General features: G+C 29.6%; 1 protein-coding gene across 5 annotated transcripts; it reads right to left on the bottom strand.

The window, feature by feature from the left end:
* Positions 1-134: 134 nt before the first annotated feature.
* PICK1 (protein interacting with PRKCA 1) lies at positions 135-8,005 on the bottom strand. 5 transcript variants are annotated; one of them, XM_088203138.1, is made up of 11 exons: positions 7,281-7,420; positions 7,112-7,210; positions 3,658-3,721; positions 2,697-2,808; positions 2,499-2,627; positions 1,769-2,001; positions 1,532-1,706; positions 1,273-1,466; positions 1,055-1,207; positions 867-969; positions 135-793 (listed from the first exon to the last, which is right to left on the bottom strand). In XM_088203138.1, the coding sequence occupies exons 4-11, from the start codon at positions 2,802-2,804 to the stop codon at positions 323-325; spliced, it is 1,566 nt and encodes a 521-aa protein (XP_088059264.1). In that variant the 5' UTR covers positions 2,805-2,808; positions 3,658-3,721; positions 7,112-7,210; positions 7,281-7,420; the 3' UTR covers positions 135-322. The 5 variants fall into 5 exon arrangements, with proteins under 5 accessions (XP_088059264.1, XP_088059262.1, XP_088059263.1 ...); XM_088203136.1 differs by lacking the exon at positions 3,658-3,721; XM_088203137.1 differs by lacking the exon at positions 7,281-7,420 and having other exon boundaries at positions 7,112-7,249.
* Between the last annotated feature and the right edge of the window lie 8,162 nt (positions 8,006-16,167).

The raw sequence follows: 16,167 nt of genomic DNA, 5'->3' as shown, positions 1-16,167 counted from the left end.
ACAATTCATCAAATGATGAATTCTGGCCTGATTTTTTTTCACCTGGTGGAGGTATTTTTAAAAATTAAGACTTAAATTTTAGTATTACCATCTTTATACTTCTGTATGATGCAACTTGTAAATAAAATTTAAACTCAACATCATATTTATTTATTTAAATTATATTTGTTCTATTTGACTAGATATTTTATGGTCACTCATAATATACACAAGATAATAGAATAATGGTTATATTATACATATTTTTATAATGAGATGACACTGAAAAATTATCGATACATTTAACAATGGTCCTTTAAATTGCATTTTCATTTCAAATCAATCAATTAAAATCTGACAACAAGCTGACGTTCTGTTTGTTAGTAGTACTCAAGGAATCGTTGGTCAAGTTTAAAGCTTGATCAAAAAATGGACCAAACAGATCATCATCTTGTAACTGCTGATCGTTCATCGTGTTGCTCCGAGGTAGTTTCGCCGCCAGATCGATATCAAACATCGCACCTTCGGTATTCGTTGAAATACCGAAGTCTGACTGAGAAGATGGGAAATTGCCGAGCAAAGTAGAATTTTCAATATCAGCTAAACCCAGCTCGGCTAAAAGATTAGCTGTGTCGCTTAAGTTATCTACGTTTATAGTGCTCTCTTTATAGTCAAGGTCTGGTAGAAGAGAGTCGGATTCGCCCTTCTCAGATTTTGATTTATAATCTGATTTCTTCTTCTTCTTTTTTGAGTCATGTTCCTTTGCCTCTTTGCCGATTTCTTCAGCAGGGTCGTCATCATCGTCAACTCCATCCTATAAATATTTATTAAATACCAATTAATTGTAAGTAAATAGAAATGATTACAATAAAGTTAAGTTATGTTACATTTAAAATTGGGGGAACTGATTTGTATTGGAATGCATTTTGAGTTAAATCAACTTCTACTGGAAACAGATTTATATGATCCTTCAAAAGCTGTAGCATTTCACTGAAAGAGTAAATGAATATTAAAAATCAAATTGATATATTGAATTTGTATATATAATATATAATGATAAAATATATTTTCTCACTTATGAAACGTTGCAAGTCCAGTTATCAAGCGCAAAAGGTGCAATACAAGATCTTGAGTATGCTTATTGTCGAGCAGTTCTATTTTGATTAGCACATCAGACCTTAACTTTGCGAATCTGTTACGAGCGTCTTGACGGCAGCGTAGAATAAGCCTGAAACCGATTTCAATAATATTCATCACAACATTTTCATGCGTCAATATATATGTCTTTGTAACCTGTATTCATAATTTCCAGTTTCGACTCTATAAAGCGGCTCTTGTAGAGCACTATAACTATATTCTTCATCGTCCATCTCCTTCACCTTCAAACAATAGGATAAATATTCGAATTTGGTGTCAGCATATTTTTTTATCGTTAATTTTGTATCAGGTATGGCTTTATTTAAATATGTTCCCATATCAGCTAATATCTAAAATTATATTTAATATGAGGAAAATATAATAAGAAATTCAATAAAATATAATCATGACATACAGGTTTGATCGCCTTTAACATCTTAATACCATCCTTCTCCATTTGCCTGTGATAACTGCCAAATTCGCTGAAAGCTTCTGATGCTCTAGGCTGCGGCTCTCTCACTCCGATTCCGGCAAATACGTCACCGATGTTTTTATAAGTTTGTAGAACATCAAAGTATGCCTTCAACATCCTAATAAAAAATTATGTATGATAAAATATTAGTTTGAATATTATTAATTATGTTTTATTAACCTTTTGGCATGCTCGACTAATCCCCGGTACATCAACTCAGTGTTTTGAAGCTCTTGTAACTTTTTCACAAGAGTATCATTGCATAAAATAGCTCGCGATAATCCGAGAGCGTCGGCCGTGCTGCTTGACAAGTTTTCAACAAGTCTATGTTTGACTTTCTTCATAACAATGTCAAGAGTTTTTCCTTGTTTTGGATCGGCGTGTAGTTTGTTGTAGTTGATGTTAACTTCGTCCTTGAAATAATATGGATTAAATATGATTATTAATAAATATTAACACTTTACTAATCAATGGATTTGATTAGTGAAGTGCTAATATTTATAGATATAAAAAAAATTGTTAATTAGGGATTAAGTTTATAAGTTTTATTAATTAACCAATTTGTAGTTATTAATAAAAGCATTTTAAAAACAAACCCTCGAGATAAATCTTCATATTAAAACACCCAAGAGTCAGACGTAAATAGTCACTAAAATAAACAGTAACCATTTCAGTAAAATTGATCTAAATAAGTCATTTTCCCATTCGTCCAAGTTTCTGTGAGAGAATATATAAAAGAACATCAGCTTTTTAAGTCTGTTATTGCAAGGGTTACTCTATATCTTATTCCACCGCCTGCTACAACCTGGACTCTCCATACTCAGTGTTAATGCTACAAAAGCTCATTGTCTGCCTGTTAAATACAAGCATGTCGGTTAATAACTAATTAATTAAAAAATAATCTAAGTACTTTAGCAGCTTGGATCATCTTTGCAACCTCCACCTTTGTCTTGCCTTTCACAGACTGACCGTTAACACCGACTAGCTCATCTCCACTTTGAAGAGTGCCTTCTTTTGAAGCCGGCGTATTATCAAACACCTATCAAAAAAATCCAGTAAATTTTATTAAAAGTATTAGATATAATATATTACTGTACAAAATTATTACTTGAACGATATATAAGCACGGACATAAAGGTGCTCCGCCTCCTATACTTATGCCGATCAAATTCGTATCGTCTTTTCTTATAACCACACTACCTGACGTTATAGTCATCCCCCTGACAACAGCCAAAATGCATTAGAATAATTATGTACAGTTTTCATATAAACATATTTATAATAAAACATACACGGGTTATTTACACACACAGCAGAAATAATTAATACAATATTCCGTATGTTTTTATTTGTAATATTTACACGTTTTTATCGTATTTACATACATATTAGTTTAATACAATTTACAACAATAGCAAGATGCCAAACTAGTAGGATATAGGAATCTATGCAGTACAAACGTTTTTTATTTTTAATTTAAAATGCTCAAAAAATATACTTCTTTATTTTTATTTTAATTAAGTATTTTATAATATTCTAATATATTATTTTTCTTAGCTTCTAATGCATTAATCTAGCCTTACCACAATTAATTGTATCATAAAATTAATAAGTTGTTATAATATGTATTTTAAAATGTAAGATTAAATTAAGTGACATGCCTTTATTTTGATTAAAATAAAGATTAGAAGTATATTATACAGCACGGTCCATAAGTCATTTTATATTTAAAAAATATAACTTTTATTTAAAATTTCATCAAAATCAATACTTGGTTGTTTATAAATAAAAATAAATAAATACATATAAAAAAATTATTAAGACCGTAAATATTGGATGAACTTATGGATCAACTTGTATAAAAATATTTTTTTTACATTCATTAATCGGGTCGTTAATAATGGAGTTGGGCAATATGTTATTTATTCGCTAACAATCTTTCTAAACTTAAGACACTTTGAGCAAGCTTTATTCAAGAGTGCAAAGCCTACATGCAACACTAGTGTTATCTTAAAACTAGCGCATGTTAATCATTGTTATCTTTTTTTCTACGGGTTAGCTCGGCTTACTACGGTAGAGCATGTTCACATGCTACATCTAGTTGCTATTCCAATGTTGCTAGCCATTACAAATCTGAAATTCATACACATATTATGAGTGTGTAGGTTTTGTATGAAAGTGTTCAGTGAAAATTTGCTTATTATGGTAAAATTAAAAAGTTATTTTATAAAATTAGGTTGTTCGAAAAGTTCTTAAATAAATTTTATTATTTAATAAAAAATTATCCATAATAGTAATATAATGTATCTCAAACATATTGCGTGGAACTTGCATGATTTAAATTGTTTTATTCTTACAAAAAAATATAACCCCTAGTACATGTATATATGTACCATGCAATCTACCGATATCTGAAGAAATATCGACAATTACTGGAGCAAGAAATTACTGATTCTTATAAAAAAGCCCGTATTTTTGAGTATTTAAAATTACCGGCGCGCATTATTGTTTATGCTGTATGGAAAAATTTCTTAGAATTTTTGCATATTTTTAGCAAATAAGATATGTCAACATAAAATCAGTCTTTCGTCAACATTCATAGCCTGTTTATTTTCACAGGTGCATCAATGAAGATCAAGGAAACTTCAGTGTGTTCGAGAAATATTGGTGAAGCATAATCCAGTATGTACATTTTAATTTACTTAAGTGAAAAAACTTTTTTGACGGTTTAAATCGACGTTTTTCTTAAAATATTCAATCTTCAATATTTTGTAAAGGAGTTTATGTATATATCAGGCGCGGGCAGTGAAATACTTTCCCTCTCGATCGCCCGTGTGTTAAGTAATGAGAGATAAGGGCATGCTGACTGCATGCTCTTATTTCTCACTACCGGCGCGCATTATTGTTTATGCTGTATGGAAAAATTTCTCAGAATTTTTGCATATTTTTAGCAAATAAGATATATCAACATAAAATCAGTCTTTCGTCAACATTCATAGTCTGTTTATTTTCACAGGTGCATCAATGAAGATCGAGGAAACTTCAGTGTGTTCGAGAAATATTGGTGAAGAATAATCCAGTATGTACATTTTAATTTACTTAAGTGAAAAAACTTTTTTGACGGTTTAAATCGACGTTTCTCTTAAAATATTCAATCTTCAATATTTTGTAAAGGAGTTTATGTATACGTATATATCAGGCGCGGGCAATGAGATAATTTCCCTTTCGATCGCTCGCGTGTTAAGTGACGAGAGTGAGTGAGAGATAAGAGCATGCAGTCAGCATGCCCTTATCTCTCATTCACTCTCATTACTTAACACATGAGCGATCGAGAGGGAAAGTATTTCACCGCCCGCCCCCGGTATATATATATATTAACATTAGGTTTAATTTTTTAATTTTAATGCCTCTCATAAAGGGAAAAAAATATATTTTATTACTGAAATTAAAATGACTCATTTAATGCATTTAACACTGAATAATCGGTTTTTGTAATTTCAATATCATGGAAATTTTTTTTGTTATATGGGAGAGAATAAGCAAAGTTAATGATTAACAACATTCTAGTTTTTTATCGACTTTATTTCGAAAGTTTTTATAACTGTTTCTTATTATATTATATTTTGATATGCTTTTTTGCCACTTAAATCACAGAATTTGATTCCCAGAGCAAAAGTTTGTTGAATAGTTCCCTCTATAGAATAGAATAGTGAAATGTCCGCTAATATTTTAATTTCGAAAAATAGTGAAACCCAATAAAAAAATATTATAATTTTACTATTAAATAATTTGAAACAAATAAATCAAAACGAAGACGAGAGATTTTGTCGATTTTTTCCATTTTCAGTCCCTTTGGGGCGCATGTTAGGATTGATTAAGAATTCTAAAAAAACGTAGGGTTAGGAACCAGGGATATCATTTAATGGGGGAGAGGGGGGGGGGTGTAGGTGAGGGAATTTGCCCCCCTTGAATTTGAATGAAGTAATATGAATCTTAATAAAATGGAAATATTAAAAACTTGCCACCACCCCAGAAAGCTGAAATGACGTTCCTGATTTTAAAACAGAAATTCTGAGGTTATCACAAAAATAATCTAAAAAGTCTCGAATCTATCCCAAGAACATTTTTTAAATATGTAATTTCAGTGAAATCATATCGGAATACATTTTTACCGGTAGATTTATATTTTAACTATTGAAAATATAATTCATTTGCAGGTGCTAAAAAAATTATACAAATTCAATTTTTACATTTGTAGTAATATTTACATTTATAAATTTATCATTATTTATTTACATGCGATGTATAAATGTTACAGTGAATGTGTATTTTTCAGTTAGTTATATTTTCACTAGTGAAGTCCAAATACATTTTCACTAGCGAAAATATAATTTAACTGATAGGCGCTAGTGAAATTATATGCGAGTCTAAAATGTCGATGAAATTCAATTTGACAGTTGCGAAACGTCAATTTGTTGTTCAAACCAAAACCCAAACCTAATAAAAGATCTTAGACTAATTATAGTTCTAGAATTTTCATTAGCTCAAGTCCAAAAAACAAACTAATCAGAAAAAGTATAGACAGATGTTAAATAAAAAAAACTTTAAATATATAGAACATCTTTTTATGTATGTTCTTAAATTTTCTGAATTAGTTGAACGTTAAATAAAACTCGTTCCTTATTGATTTAAATACTGGGGTAAATTTTATTTGGCTTTCAGTATATTTTTTTTGTAGCCGAAAAATATTTAAGGCTGACGATTCAACGTCGCATTTAAATATACATATATAAATGTTTACTTTTAATAACAATTATTGTTAGTTACCCACTTGTAATTTAATTAATTTAAGCATTTATTTTAAAAACCATTCGACATCCATGAACGATTATTTTATTCGATGATTTTCTCATTATTAAAAAAATAACTCTATTTATAATTTTAACGAGTTTTTAAAGTGTTTTGCTTGTATTAGTAGGCCATTGTAAGGAAATATTTATTTTTAATGTAATAATATATGTAAAGTACAAGTAACCCTAAATGCATGTATAAAATGGACTTAATCAATGGTATAATATCATATAAGCAAGAATGCTGCCATACTACTTCATTTGTATCCAGAATTTTACTTTCAAATTCTCACTTCACTTCTGACTTGGAATACACAAGAGTTAATACTTTTATCCATACATATTTTGTACATGTTTATGGCTAGAAACGTATTGTTTAAATAATATCCAAATCTAATAATAACTGTCAGCAATACAAGTTTTGTAAATCTTTTAGATATTGATGAAAAATTGATCATGTCATGTAACTTTTCGAACAAGCCACAAGCCATAAGATATAATAAGAAATATATTTGAAATACAAATAATATAGCCATAATATGCAACCTTTCACTTGTATAGATTTGCCATTTGATACAAATCCGCTTGAATAGTTTCATTTGAGTATAATTTCAGGTTTTTCCATAAATGCAAATATAGATCTGATAGACATTTTCAATAAAAATATACTCACATAAGGTTCTGATAGCAGTGCAAATATCGATCTTGGCAGACTTCAGTCACAATATAATTTGTAGCAAAATGGTCGTTTTCGATTTTAACCGAATCCTCCCTAAACATAAGCAATATGGCAGATAATTAACATATTTACATAAGTATTTTTGTAATAGAATTGAACTTACGCAAGCTTTTCTTCGACCGCCTCCGGCGCATTTTGATCGCATGTGTTTATAGAAACGTTCTTAGAACTAAATAAAGCGAGGTTGAAATAAAAAAATGATTTAATTTTTTTTTAAGTTTATTAGCATCGCGTTATTAGAGGGGTATTCGACGATAACGGTAACGATATCTATTCAACTCTCGGGATAAAATGGCAAAGTAGGAGACCATATAAAATAAATTGGAGCAGTATATGTAATAAGCCATAAATATTAATAGCAACTTTTTTTCCGGGTAGACGGTGTAGAGTGCATCGGGGTTGTAGTGTTGGCAGTCCGCATAATAACGGAACGGCGACATGTTGGCCATAGCGGAGGGGTAAAACTTAAAAGGCAAAGCAAGCGCGGTGCGCCATCGGCGGCTAGCAACTGAAAATAAAATAAAACAAAAGCAACGTATGTAACAGAGGAAGTGAGCGGACGATTAATGTCGGTGCGATAAGCATAAGGTAACTAACGATGGTGATGGTGATGGCGATGGTGATAACGAGCGGTGACGGAACAGGATGTGCGATTAAGCAAGTTGGTGCGTTACATTTTATCCTCCTCGAAGAAAAAGTCGTCTTCGTATTCTTGCATTTCGGGCGAAAGATATCGTAGAACGACTGCTGTTGAAATTATCGGCGATAAGTGTCAGTGTGACAAGCGTCCCAAGCTTTACGTTTGTTTGCTTTGTGGTCCGAACACAACTTTTATCGGCCATGCTTAACTAGCAAATTTGTTGATTCTTCACAACAAGTGGGGTAATATAGAACACTCTCTTGTGTTATTTGTTTTGTGCTAAAATACAATTATTTTAAATTGATTAATATAAGGATATTTTCTCATTCTTATTTTATTTCGAAGTAATACTTTTAATATTTTGTATGATAATTAAAAAAACTATAAAAAGCAATAAAGCAAAAATTTCAAAGCAAAAAAATATTTTCTTGTTTATTTAAAAGTCATAAGAATCAAATTTAATTTTTTTGCAATTATTTATTTTCTGCCGTATAATAATATAAAATTGATTGGCTTTCGAAACAAAACATTAAATAATGAGTTCAAAACATTCTTATAATAAAAATGTGACATATTTTTCGACTTTGCTTTGCATTAAGAAAATCGCTATACACCCGATTCTTTTTTTGCTCTGGAGATACGTTCTAGAGGCCACTGTGCAAAAAATATGTTAAAAATATGCACACATGAAAATGGGAGATTTCATAAATCACATACACAAAAAGTAGGGATGAGTCGATGGATAAAACCTCAATTTATTCCCCCAACATATTTGGAGATTAAACAAAATTTAAAAAAAGATTGACACATTTTTAGATATAAACATTGAAACGCTTGGTTGAATGTAAGCTGTTTCGCTTAGTGGCTATACTGTCAATATCGTTGTGTTGGGCTTTAGGTTATGTTGGAGTTTGGACGGAATAACGGAATACAATTGTTGGCAACCACAACGGTCTCAATCTCATAAAGAATATTTTTGTAAATTGATATAAAATTATTTCGTTTCTATATAACTTGCTTATAATTGCACTATTGTTACATTTAATTTACAATATTTGCATTTTGTTTTGTATTTGTATTTTGAATATTGTTTCGTATTTATGATTGTCCTACTCAAAAATGTTGTTCTCCTTGAGCAAAATATTGTAATAACCTTATTTTTAACGCACCGCAGCAATTTGTCCTCTGAGAATAAAAATTTAAAATTTCTGACATGCCCTTTTTTTAGCTCTCGCAGCAACCTGCCCCCCTTTATCCTCCTCGAACGAAAATTTTCAATATGGACTTTTTATGTTTAATGCCCTCCTTTGATAATTTAAAATCATGTTACTTTAGTATTGGGATTTTGTGCCGTATTATACACATAGATTTCAAATAAATGCTGCTTTTTAACAGTCAAATAATTTCATAAAAGCTTTTATTATGTTTTTTTACCTATATATCCCTCAAGTTCTCAAAATTCCCAATTTTGCTAAATAGTGTTAAATGTATATGGTTCCCAATTTAAATTTAATTTAATATGGCAACATATATTCATTCAGCATCTTAAAATTGGCCACATGGCAAAAAATATTATTTAAATATTTACAAAATACCATAGTGTTTTTTAATATTATTATTTAAAAAAAATATTTTTTTTGTCAACGTGTTAATGGAAAAAAACAGTGTAAAAAAATTGGTCCGTTTTCTTGGACCGTACAAAAAGAAAGTCGGGTGTACTTTGTAGGAGTGGTAAAGCATATCCTTGCTCTCAATAGTAAATATTTATAGCAACAGATAAGCATGGATGAACGATGTCCTAGCATCTTAGTGCAAAAAGTTTCCCCTTTTTCTTCCGCTTCAACCGATTTGCTTCACGAAATAAAGACGTCTCGTGTCTCCTGCATACAACGTGCTTGGAATTTCATTACATTATTTTTATTCTTTAAAGACTTTCATTGTCTTTGGCGTGAACAATAGGGCATAACGGTATTTAAAATTGGGATTTTCATTAAATTTAATTAATTCGAAAATCGATTTTTTAAACTTCGTAACCCGGTTTTCAATATTATAATTGATATTCAAAATTTAAATTAAACGGTTAATATTTTGATTTGAATCTGCTTTAGTTATAAATAAAATGAGATGAAATATTTTAATAGTCATTATACAAATAAAAGATGATCCAACAAAACCACACAAATTTAAGGACATCTTCGGATTTTTTTTATTATTATTATTGAACATTTGATGCATTTCATTAATTATGAAAACTAATTAAATGACCGCTTCTGGACCTTTTGAAGCAGCCGATCCTTTCAATGTAATTTTCAATGACTTTTTCGGACATTTCGGGCGGTTTTACGGCTGTAGCTTGCCGGATGTTGGTTTTTAGGTGTTTCAACGTTTCGGATTTGTTGGCGTACACATGACCTTTAGCGGAACCCAACAAAAAAATCCAATGGTTTTAAATCGCATGATCTTGGCGGTCAATTGACGTCACCAAAACGTGAAACAATGCGAACTTTTCACAATAAAGTTGCGTCGTCTTGTTTGGTACCACATGTATTCTATAGCAATATCATCAATTTAATAGCAAAAATAATTGGTTATCATGAGTGAGTTTTGGTTTTCATTAAACTAACTGTTAGATATGGGTCTTAGAATTTATTTATATTATATTATATAATAATAAAAACTCCTTATATAATACATATTTATTTGTAGATATTTTATAGAGCCTAAATTACATCATTTGCATTTTTATCATATTAGCTATCGCATAAAAATTCTTGATATATAATTATGGAATTCATGGTGAAATTTTAACAACGCTTTTAATATCACACATATATGTATATTAAATATACTATATATAATATTTTGGATATTATTAATATTTCATTATTAAGAGCAATAAATATGATCCTATATTGCTCATACTTGAAAAAAGCCTTTTATAAGTAGAAAATTACATTTATTTTAGTGTAGTAGGAGATTATGATTATTTTTAATTGCAAAGAAAATAATTTAATTTGGATTTATTCAAAATGCTGAGAGTTTTATTTCTGTGTCGGGACCACCTCTTGATCGTAATACAAAATTTGTTACAAGGATATATAAAACTAATTGCTTTGATAATGTGTGACGTATAATAAAGAATACGTGCTTTTCTTCGTCGGTATGATACAAGTGCACGTGCTGATCGCATACTTAAGCAGTTTGGTAGAAAAACAGCATCGAGAGCACGATGTTTTATGGTTCTGTGAAGCTTATCAGGTCAGGTCGGAAGAGGGCTAATATCGGCTGGCTCTCGTGGTCGATTAGGTGTCTAAATTAATCAGTCTCTAAGGCAGGAATTATTTGCTCTATAACTTTGTATATATAACAATAGCGTAGTCCGTAATGTCTCAGACTAGTAACTTTGAGGTTATGGGTTCGAGCCTCAGCAGCGGAATTAGAATTTTTATTTTATAAAAAATGCGCTACTATTAAAAAATCGGCACCAGCTGCTGTGACATCTATTGGTTGTAAATTATATTACACATAATAATTTATTATTATTAATATAGATGTCACCGATTCACAGACTTTCAGTCTGGTGGTTAATACTTATTTGTAGGTATTCATTATATCTGATTGATTTACTCAGTTGGTACAGATTTATCCCGTTGTAACGCATTGGGCTTATGCCTATCAGGTTTATTTAAAACAAATATAATTTTTAAAAGCGAGAAGCCTTACAAAAATGCGTATTTTTTTTCTTCTAAGTAGAAATATTTACTACGTATTTAAGAGTTTTGTGCAATTAATTTGGTTTGGTGTTTCCCTGTACCTACTTTATGAAAAATAGTTTTGGACACCGATTGTTAAACTCCTACCAAAGCAATGAGTTCATCAGTGACAACAGATGGTATTCATATCAATTTTTCATTATTAACATCACTTCTTCATGCTTTTAATTTTGTTACAATTGCTATACACATAAATAAGTTAACGATAATTTTTTAGCAACAGTCTCTCTCAGGACTTAACGTTATTAGGAATTGCTGAAACGGAAATGTTGCTAAATAAATAAAGAAATCGACTATTACTTACCTTGTATTTTTCTTTATATACCGAAAATCTCTCGCTTTATTTATCTTCTATTTTTACTAGCATTGTATCTCGTCTTTACTTTCCGAATATCCCTCGTATTATTTATCTCGTTTGAAATTCCAGGAAATGACATTTAAGCAGAATGTAGGCAGAAAAGAGTAAGAAATGAACTTTGTTTTAAACACGAGGCCAAGTGTTTTCGGTATTTGCGTAAATGCTTTTCTTATATTATTATTATTAAAATCTCGACAGTAAACCAGTCTTGTTTTATATGTAGCAATCTGACATTTGTTTGATTAAATTTCGTCAATGCATCGTAAAATTACGAATTCTGGATAATGAATTTATAAATAAACAAATTTCATCTGCAAGGCATATTTCATTGATCAAATTTAATTGTAAGAAGTCATTTTAATAATCTGAAATATAAATGATATAAAATATGATTTTCTTTGTGAATATTTTTAAACATACCTAAACATAGTGTATGCATGTATTAGATAAATCATAATATTTCAAAACTCATCTCCTTGTATGTGCTCAGAATTTATAAGGATTCCTGCATCCATTCTCTCGGAAAGCTCCATTGAATTCCGCAACTCTAGGAAATAGTAATTATGTAGCTACGTATATTATTAAAAATATTGTTTTCTATAAATATAGATACAGACTAACATATAAACATCTTGAATATGTGTTATAAAAATCAAATTTTTCGAATATATTATGTACTTTAATAATATTTAATAATATTTTTATATTAACCTTACATTCTTGGACTTACTAATGAAAACCGGTAGCATTCCATAATAAATTTTATTTTAAAATATATATATATATATTATTTATCAAGCATAAGGAAATTTGTTCATTGAACCCATGCGTTGTTATATAAGATTTTCTTAGAGCTCAAAGAATGGGTTACCTATATAAAATAGTTAGTATTCGAGCAGACATTGATAGAGAAAATCAGAAAAGTAATTTTTAATAAATATTAATAAGAAAGTAAAGACTTGTTATTTGCGACTTTCTATTTAATGACAATACCATCTCATTTTCCGACACTATATACTTTTCCAATATTAAAATATATATGTATATAAAAAACTTTCGTCATGACCTAAATGTATATCTTTCACTAGCTCACTATTTTAAAGATTTTTAAAAGACCCTATGCAAGTTTCCGTGACAAACATACACATGCATATATTCGTCGCATAAGCTTAAGGCACCAAGTTTCAAGTATGCGAGGTAGGATGCGACGTATTAGGGTTGCATTTCCCTCGCCTCCCTGGTTTTCCGTTCGACGGAACTCATTCGTAAATGCAGAATTTCTACCTCTCGACACGCTTTTCCGAAATTGATTTCCGACTAAATTATTTGGAAGTTAAAAAAAATCGACGAAACGCTGCGTAAATATTCGATGGATGTCCACAGTGTCCGTATCCAAATCGGAAAACGCTTAAAATACTTGGAAACTTTTGGGCCAAATGAAAATCGGGATTTTCGATTCGGACATGTCTCCCCATTTCATTACAATTTCAGAAGGACAACCACGCTACATTACTTTCTGCTACCTCTAATGCGAATATTTGGAAAAAAATCTTTCTTTTTTATTAGTTATATAATATTTTATTTGTTATATTTTTATATTAAATAAACAGTATTTTTATAAAGCTTTAAAGTATATACATTTACTATGCAGTAATAGAATATATCGATAAATACCCAAATTTAAGGAGATGTTGTGAATATTTAAATTCATGTTTTGGATCTACATACTTATGTGAATCAGAATTTTCGTATCTTAATATAATAAAACATTATTTTTGCGCTCTTCTATTGCCCAAAATTTGCTTTGAATATACTTTGATCAGCCCTGTTATATTAGAAGTCCATAGTAATATCTGTAAGGATAGCTATCATATTTTTAAAACAGTGTGATATCGAAATGCAGACAAACTATAGAGCAATATGTGAGATGCGATGTCTGTCTGTACTTATTCTTCAGCTTATTCTCCTCTGAGAGATGAGTTGGTTCAGTTTGTATTTTGAACTAGACCTAATAAAAGTTCTAAAACTAATTATAGTTTTAGAACTTTCAATAGGTTAGGTTTGGGTTTGAACAGCAAATGGACGTTTCGCAACTGTCTTATTTGAGCTTCATAGATATTTTAGAGCAGCATATTAGCGCCTATCAGTTTAATTATATTTTCGCTAATATAAATATATATCTACTAGAGAAAATTATTTGGACTTAACTAGTGAAAATATAGCATTACCAAAAATGCACATTCACTGTAACATTTATTCATCGGATGTAAGTAAATAATGATAAGTATGTAAATATGTATGTATTATATATAACTATATATAGAAAATTTGAAATCATATAATTGTACTAGCACCCGCCAGATCATTTATATTTTCACTGGTAAAAATATATATTTACTGGTGAAAATGTATTTCGATATGATTTTACTGAAATTACATATTTAAAAAAATATTCTTAGGATAGATTCGAGCCTATTTTTTTTAAGAATAATCACATGAAACTGAATGCATTATTTATTTATTATGCTGTATTAAATTCAGTTGGCAAATTACTGATAATGCAATGTATAAACATATTAAATTTATATAATTCAACAGATACTGTTGTTGATTTTTCGTTATTTCTATGAATAAATACCTAAATTTACTGCTAGTAATTTACATTCGTTGAATATTTCCTCTCATGTCTAATATTTTTAAACGTTCAAAAAGCACCGTTACGGAAAGTGAATTTTTATTGGATATTTAGTATAAAATAGCAAAATGTATGTTTTCTCTTAGATGCATAATATTAGCTAGTAGGTCGAGAGTAAGAAGGGCAAAGTACTTCCACTAAATCTAATATGGGAGTATGTTAGCGCAAATACGTCAGACTAAACTCATTTTTATTGGGTATTCATTATGAACCATCGCTTTGATTTCAAATTAAAAAAAAGAGAGTTTGAACTCGAATTTAACTAAGAAAGCCATCGCTTCCAACTAAACGGTCAAGTAATCTAAATCTTTTAGATGACTTGGATATGTAATAACCCCATGTACTAAGTTATTAAAAAGTCTATTTTTTGACCAAAATTTCATTGTAATAAATTTATTTGCCCAATAAGTTACATTAAGCAATATTTATGCTTTCGTAATATACTAAGCATAATTTTACTAGCGCAATAAAGTTTACTGTTTTAGTATAATGTTATGTTTGATCAATATTTTTCTGGACTGTCATATATTTTTTTACGATTGCAAATCATCGAGACATTTCTGTGTAATGTACAAATTGCAGTCGTAAATTTGTATCGAATATAATAAAACCTTTTGAACTTCGGATTTAGCTTGAACCCATAAAACACTTTGTCGAATGTCATGAAACACTCTTATTTAATTAAATTGTTCACAGCACAAAAATAATAAAATAATATCAACTCATAAAATGAATTGCCATAGAAATTTTATAGTTTAGCTTTTATCTGATAATAAATATATTTTTAACTGATCAAATGTCAAGATATTGGTATAACTTATTAAAACAAATCAATATGATATATATTTTATTTTTTATACTGAACAAGGCCGTCAATATCTGACTCGTAAAATTTTTTGCCAAATGGTTCAGAAACGTTTTATTGTCCATAAAAAAGTCGGAAAAAACGGTCTCCGTTTGCATATTTCTTTTATTAATATTATTATCGTCGATCAGTGCTTCTCCTGGGATGAGGTCGGCCTTTATGAGGTATTAAAATTTCCTAACTACCATATTTGAGTATGGACTTAATCGACACGATAACCTTCGATTTTCAGCAACCAATTAAGAACCGCTATAATTATTGAACAAATATCAATCGGTCTATAAATGGGGCAATTGTGGGGGTTGATCATAACAATGAGATTAAATTAGGCAAGGCTTATCTAGAATTTAATGCTTCTCCATAAATTAAACTATTTATATTTCTATTATACAAGTATACAACTAAAACTAATTCTGATGATAAAATATTATCTTAAATATATTTTTGCTTAAATATATATGTAAATCTCCTAAGCTATTGTTAATACCAAGTACTGTTTTTATATTTTTTAAAATCGCAGTGTATTATTATCAGTGTTACAATTATTATTTTAATATTTTGATTCCGAGTCTGTGCCATTCGTTAGTTAATGAGACGCTTCGTGACTTGAATATAATTTTATTGCACGAAGTTGCAGTTTCTCGACACCTAAAAGTGTA

This window comes from Plectrocnemia conspersa, unplaced genomic scaffold (assembly GCF_051122295.1).
Source record: "Plectrocnemia conspersa isolate PC_06_02 unplaced genomic scaffold, ASM5112229v1 ptg000014l, whole genome shotgun sequence".
NCBI classification, from domain to species: Eukaryota; Metazoa; Arthropoda; class Insecta; order Trichoptera; family Polycentropodidae; genus Plectrocnemia; species Plectrocnemia conspersa.
This window is presented reverse-complemented; position numbering and strand designations above follow the sequence as displayed.

Coding starts and splice junctions, on each gene's coding strand:
- PICK1 (XM_088203134.1), bottom strand. CDS start 7,218: ATGTTTAGGGAGGATTCGGTTAAAATCGAAAACGACCATTTTGCTACA. Junction 2,809..7,111: donor CACTGCTATCAGAACCTTAT/GTGAGTATATTT, acceptor GGCTGTTGTCAG/GGGGATGACTATAACGTCAG. Junction 794..866: donor CAGTTCCCCCAATTTTAAAT/GTAACATAACTT, acceptor AAATATTTATAG/GATGGAGTTGACGATGATGA.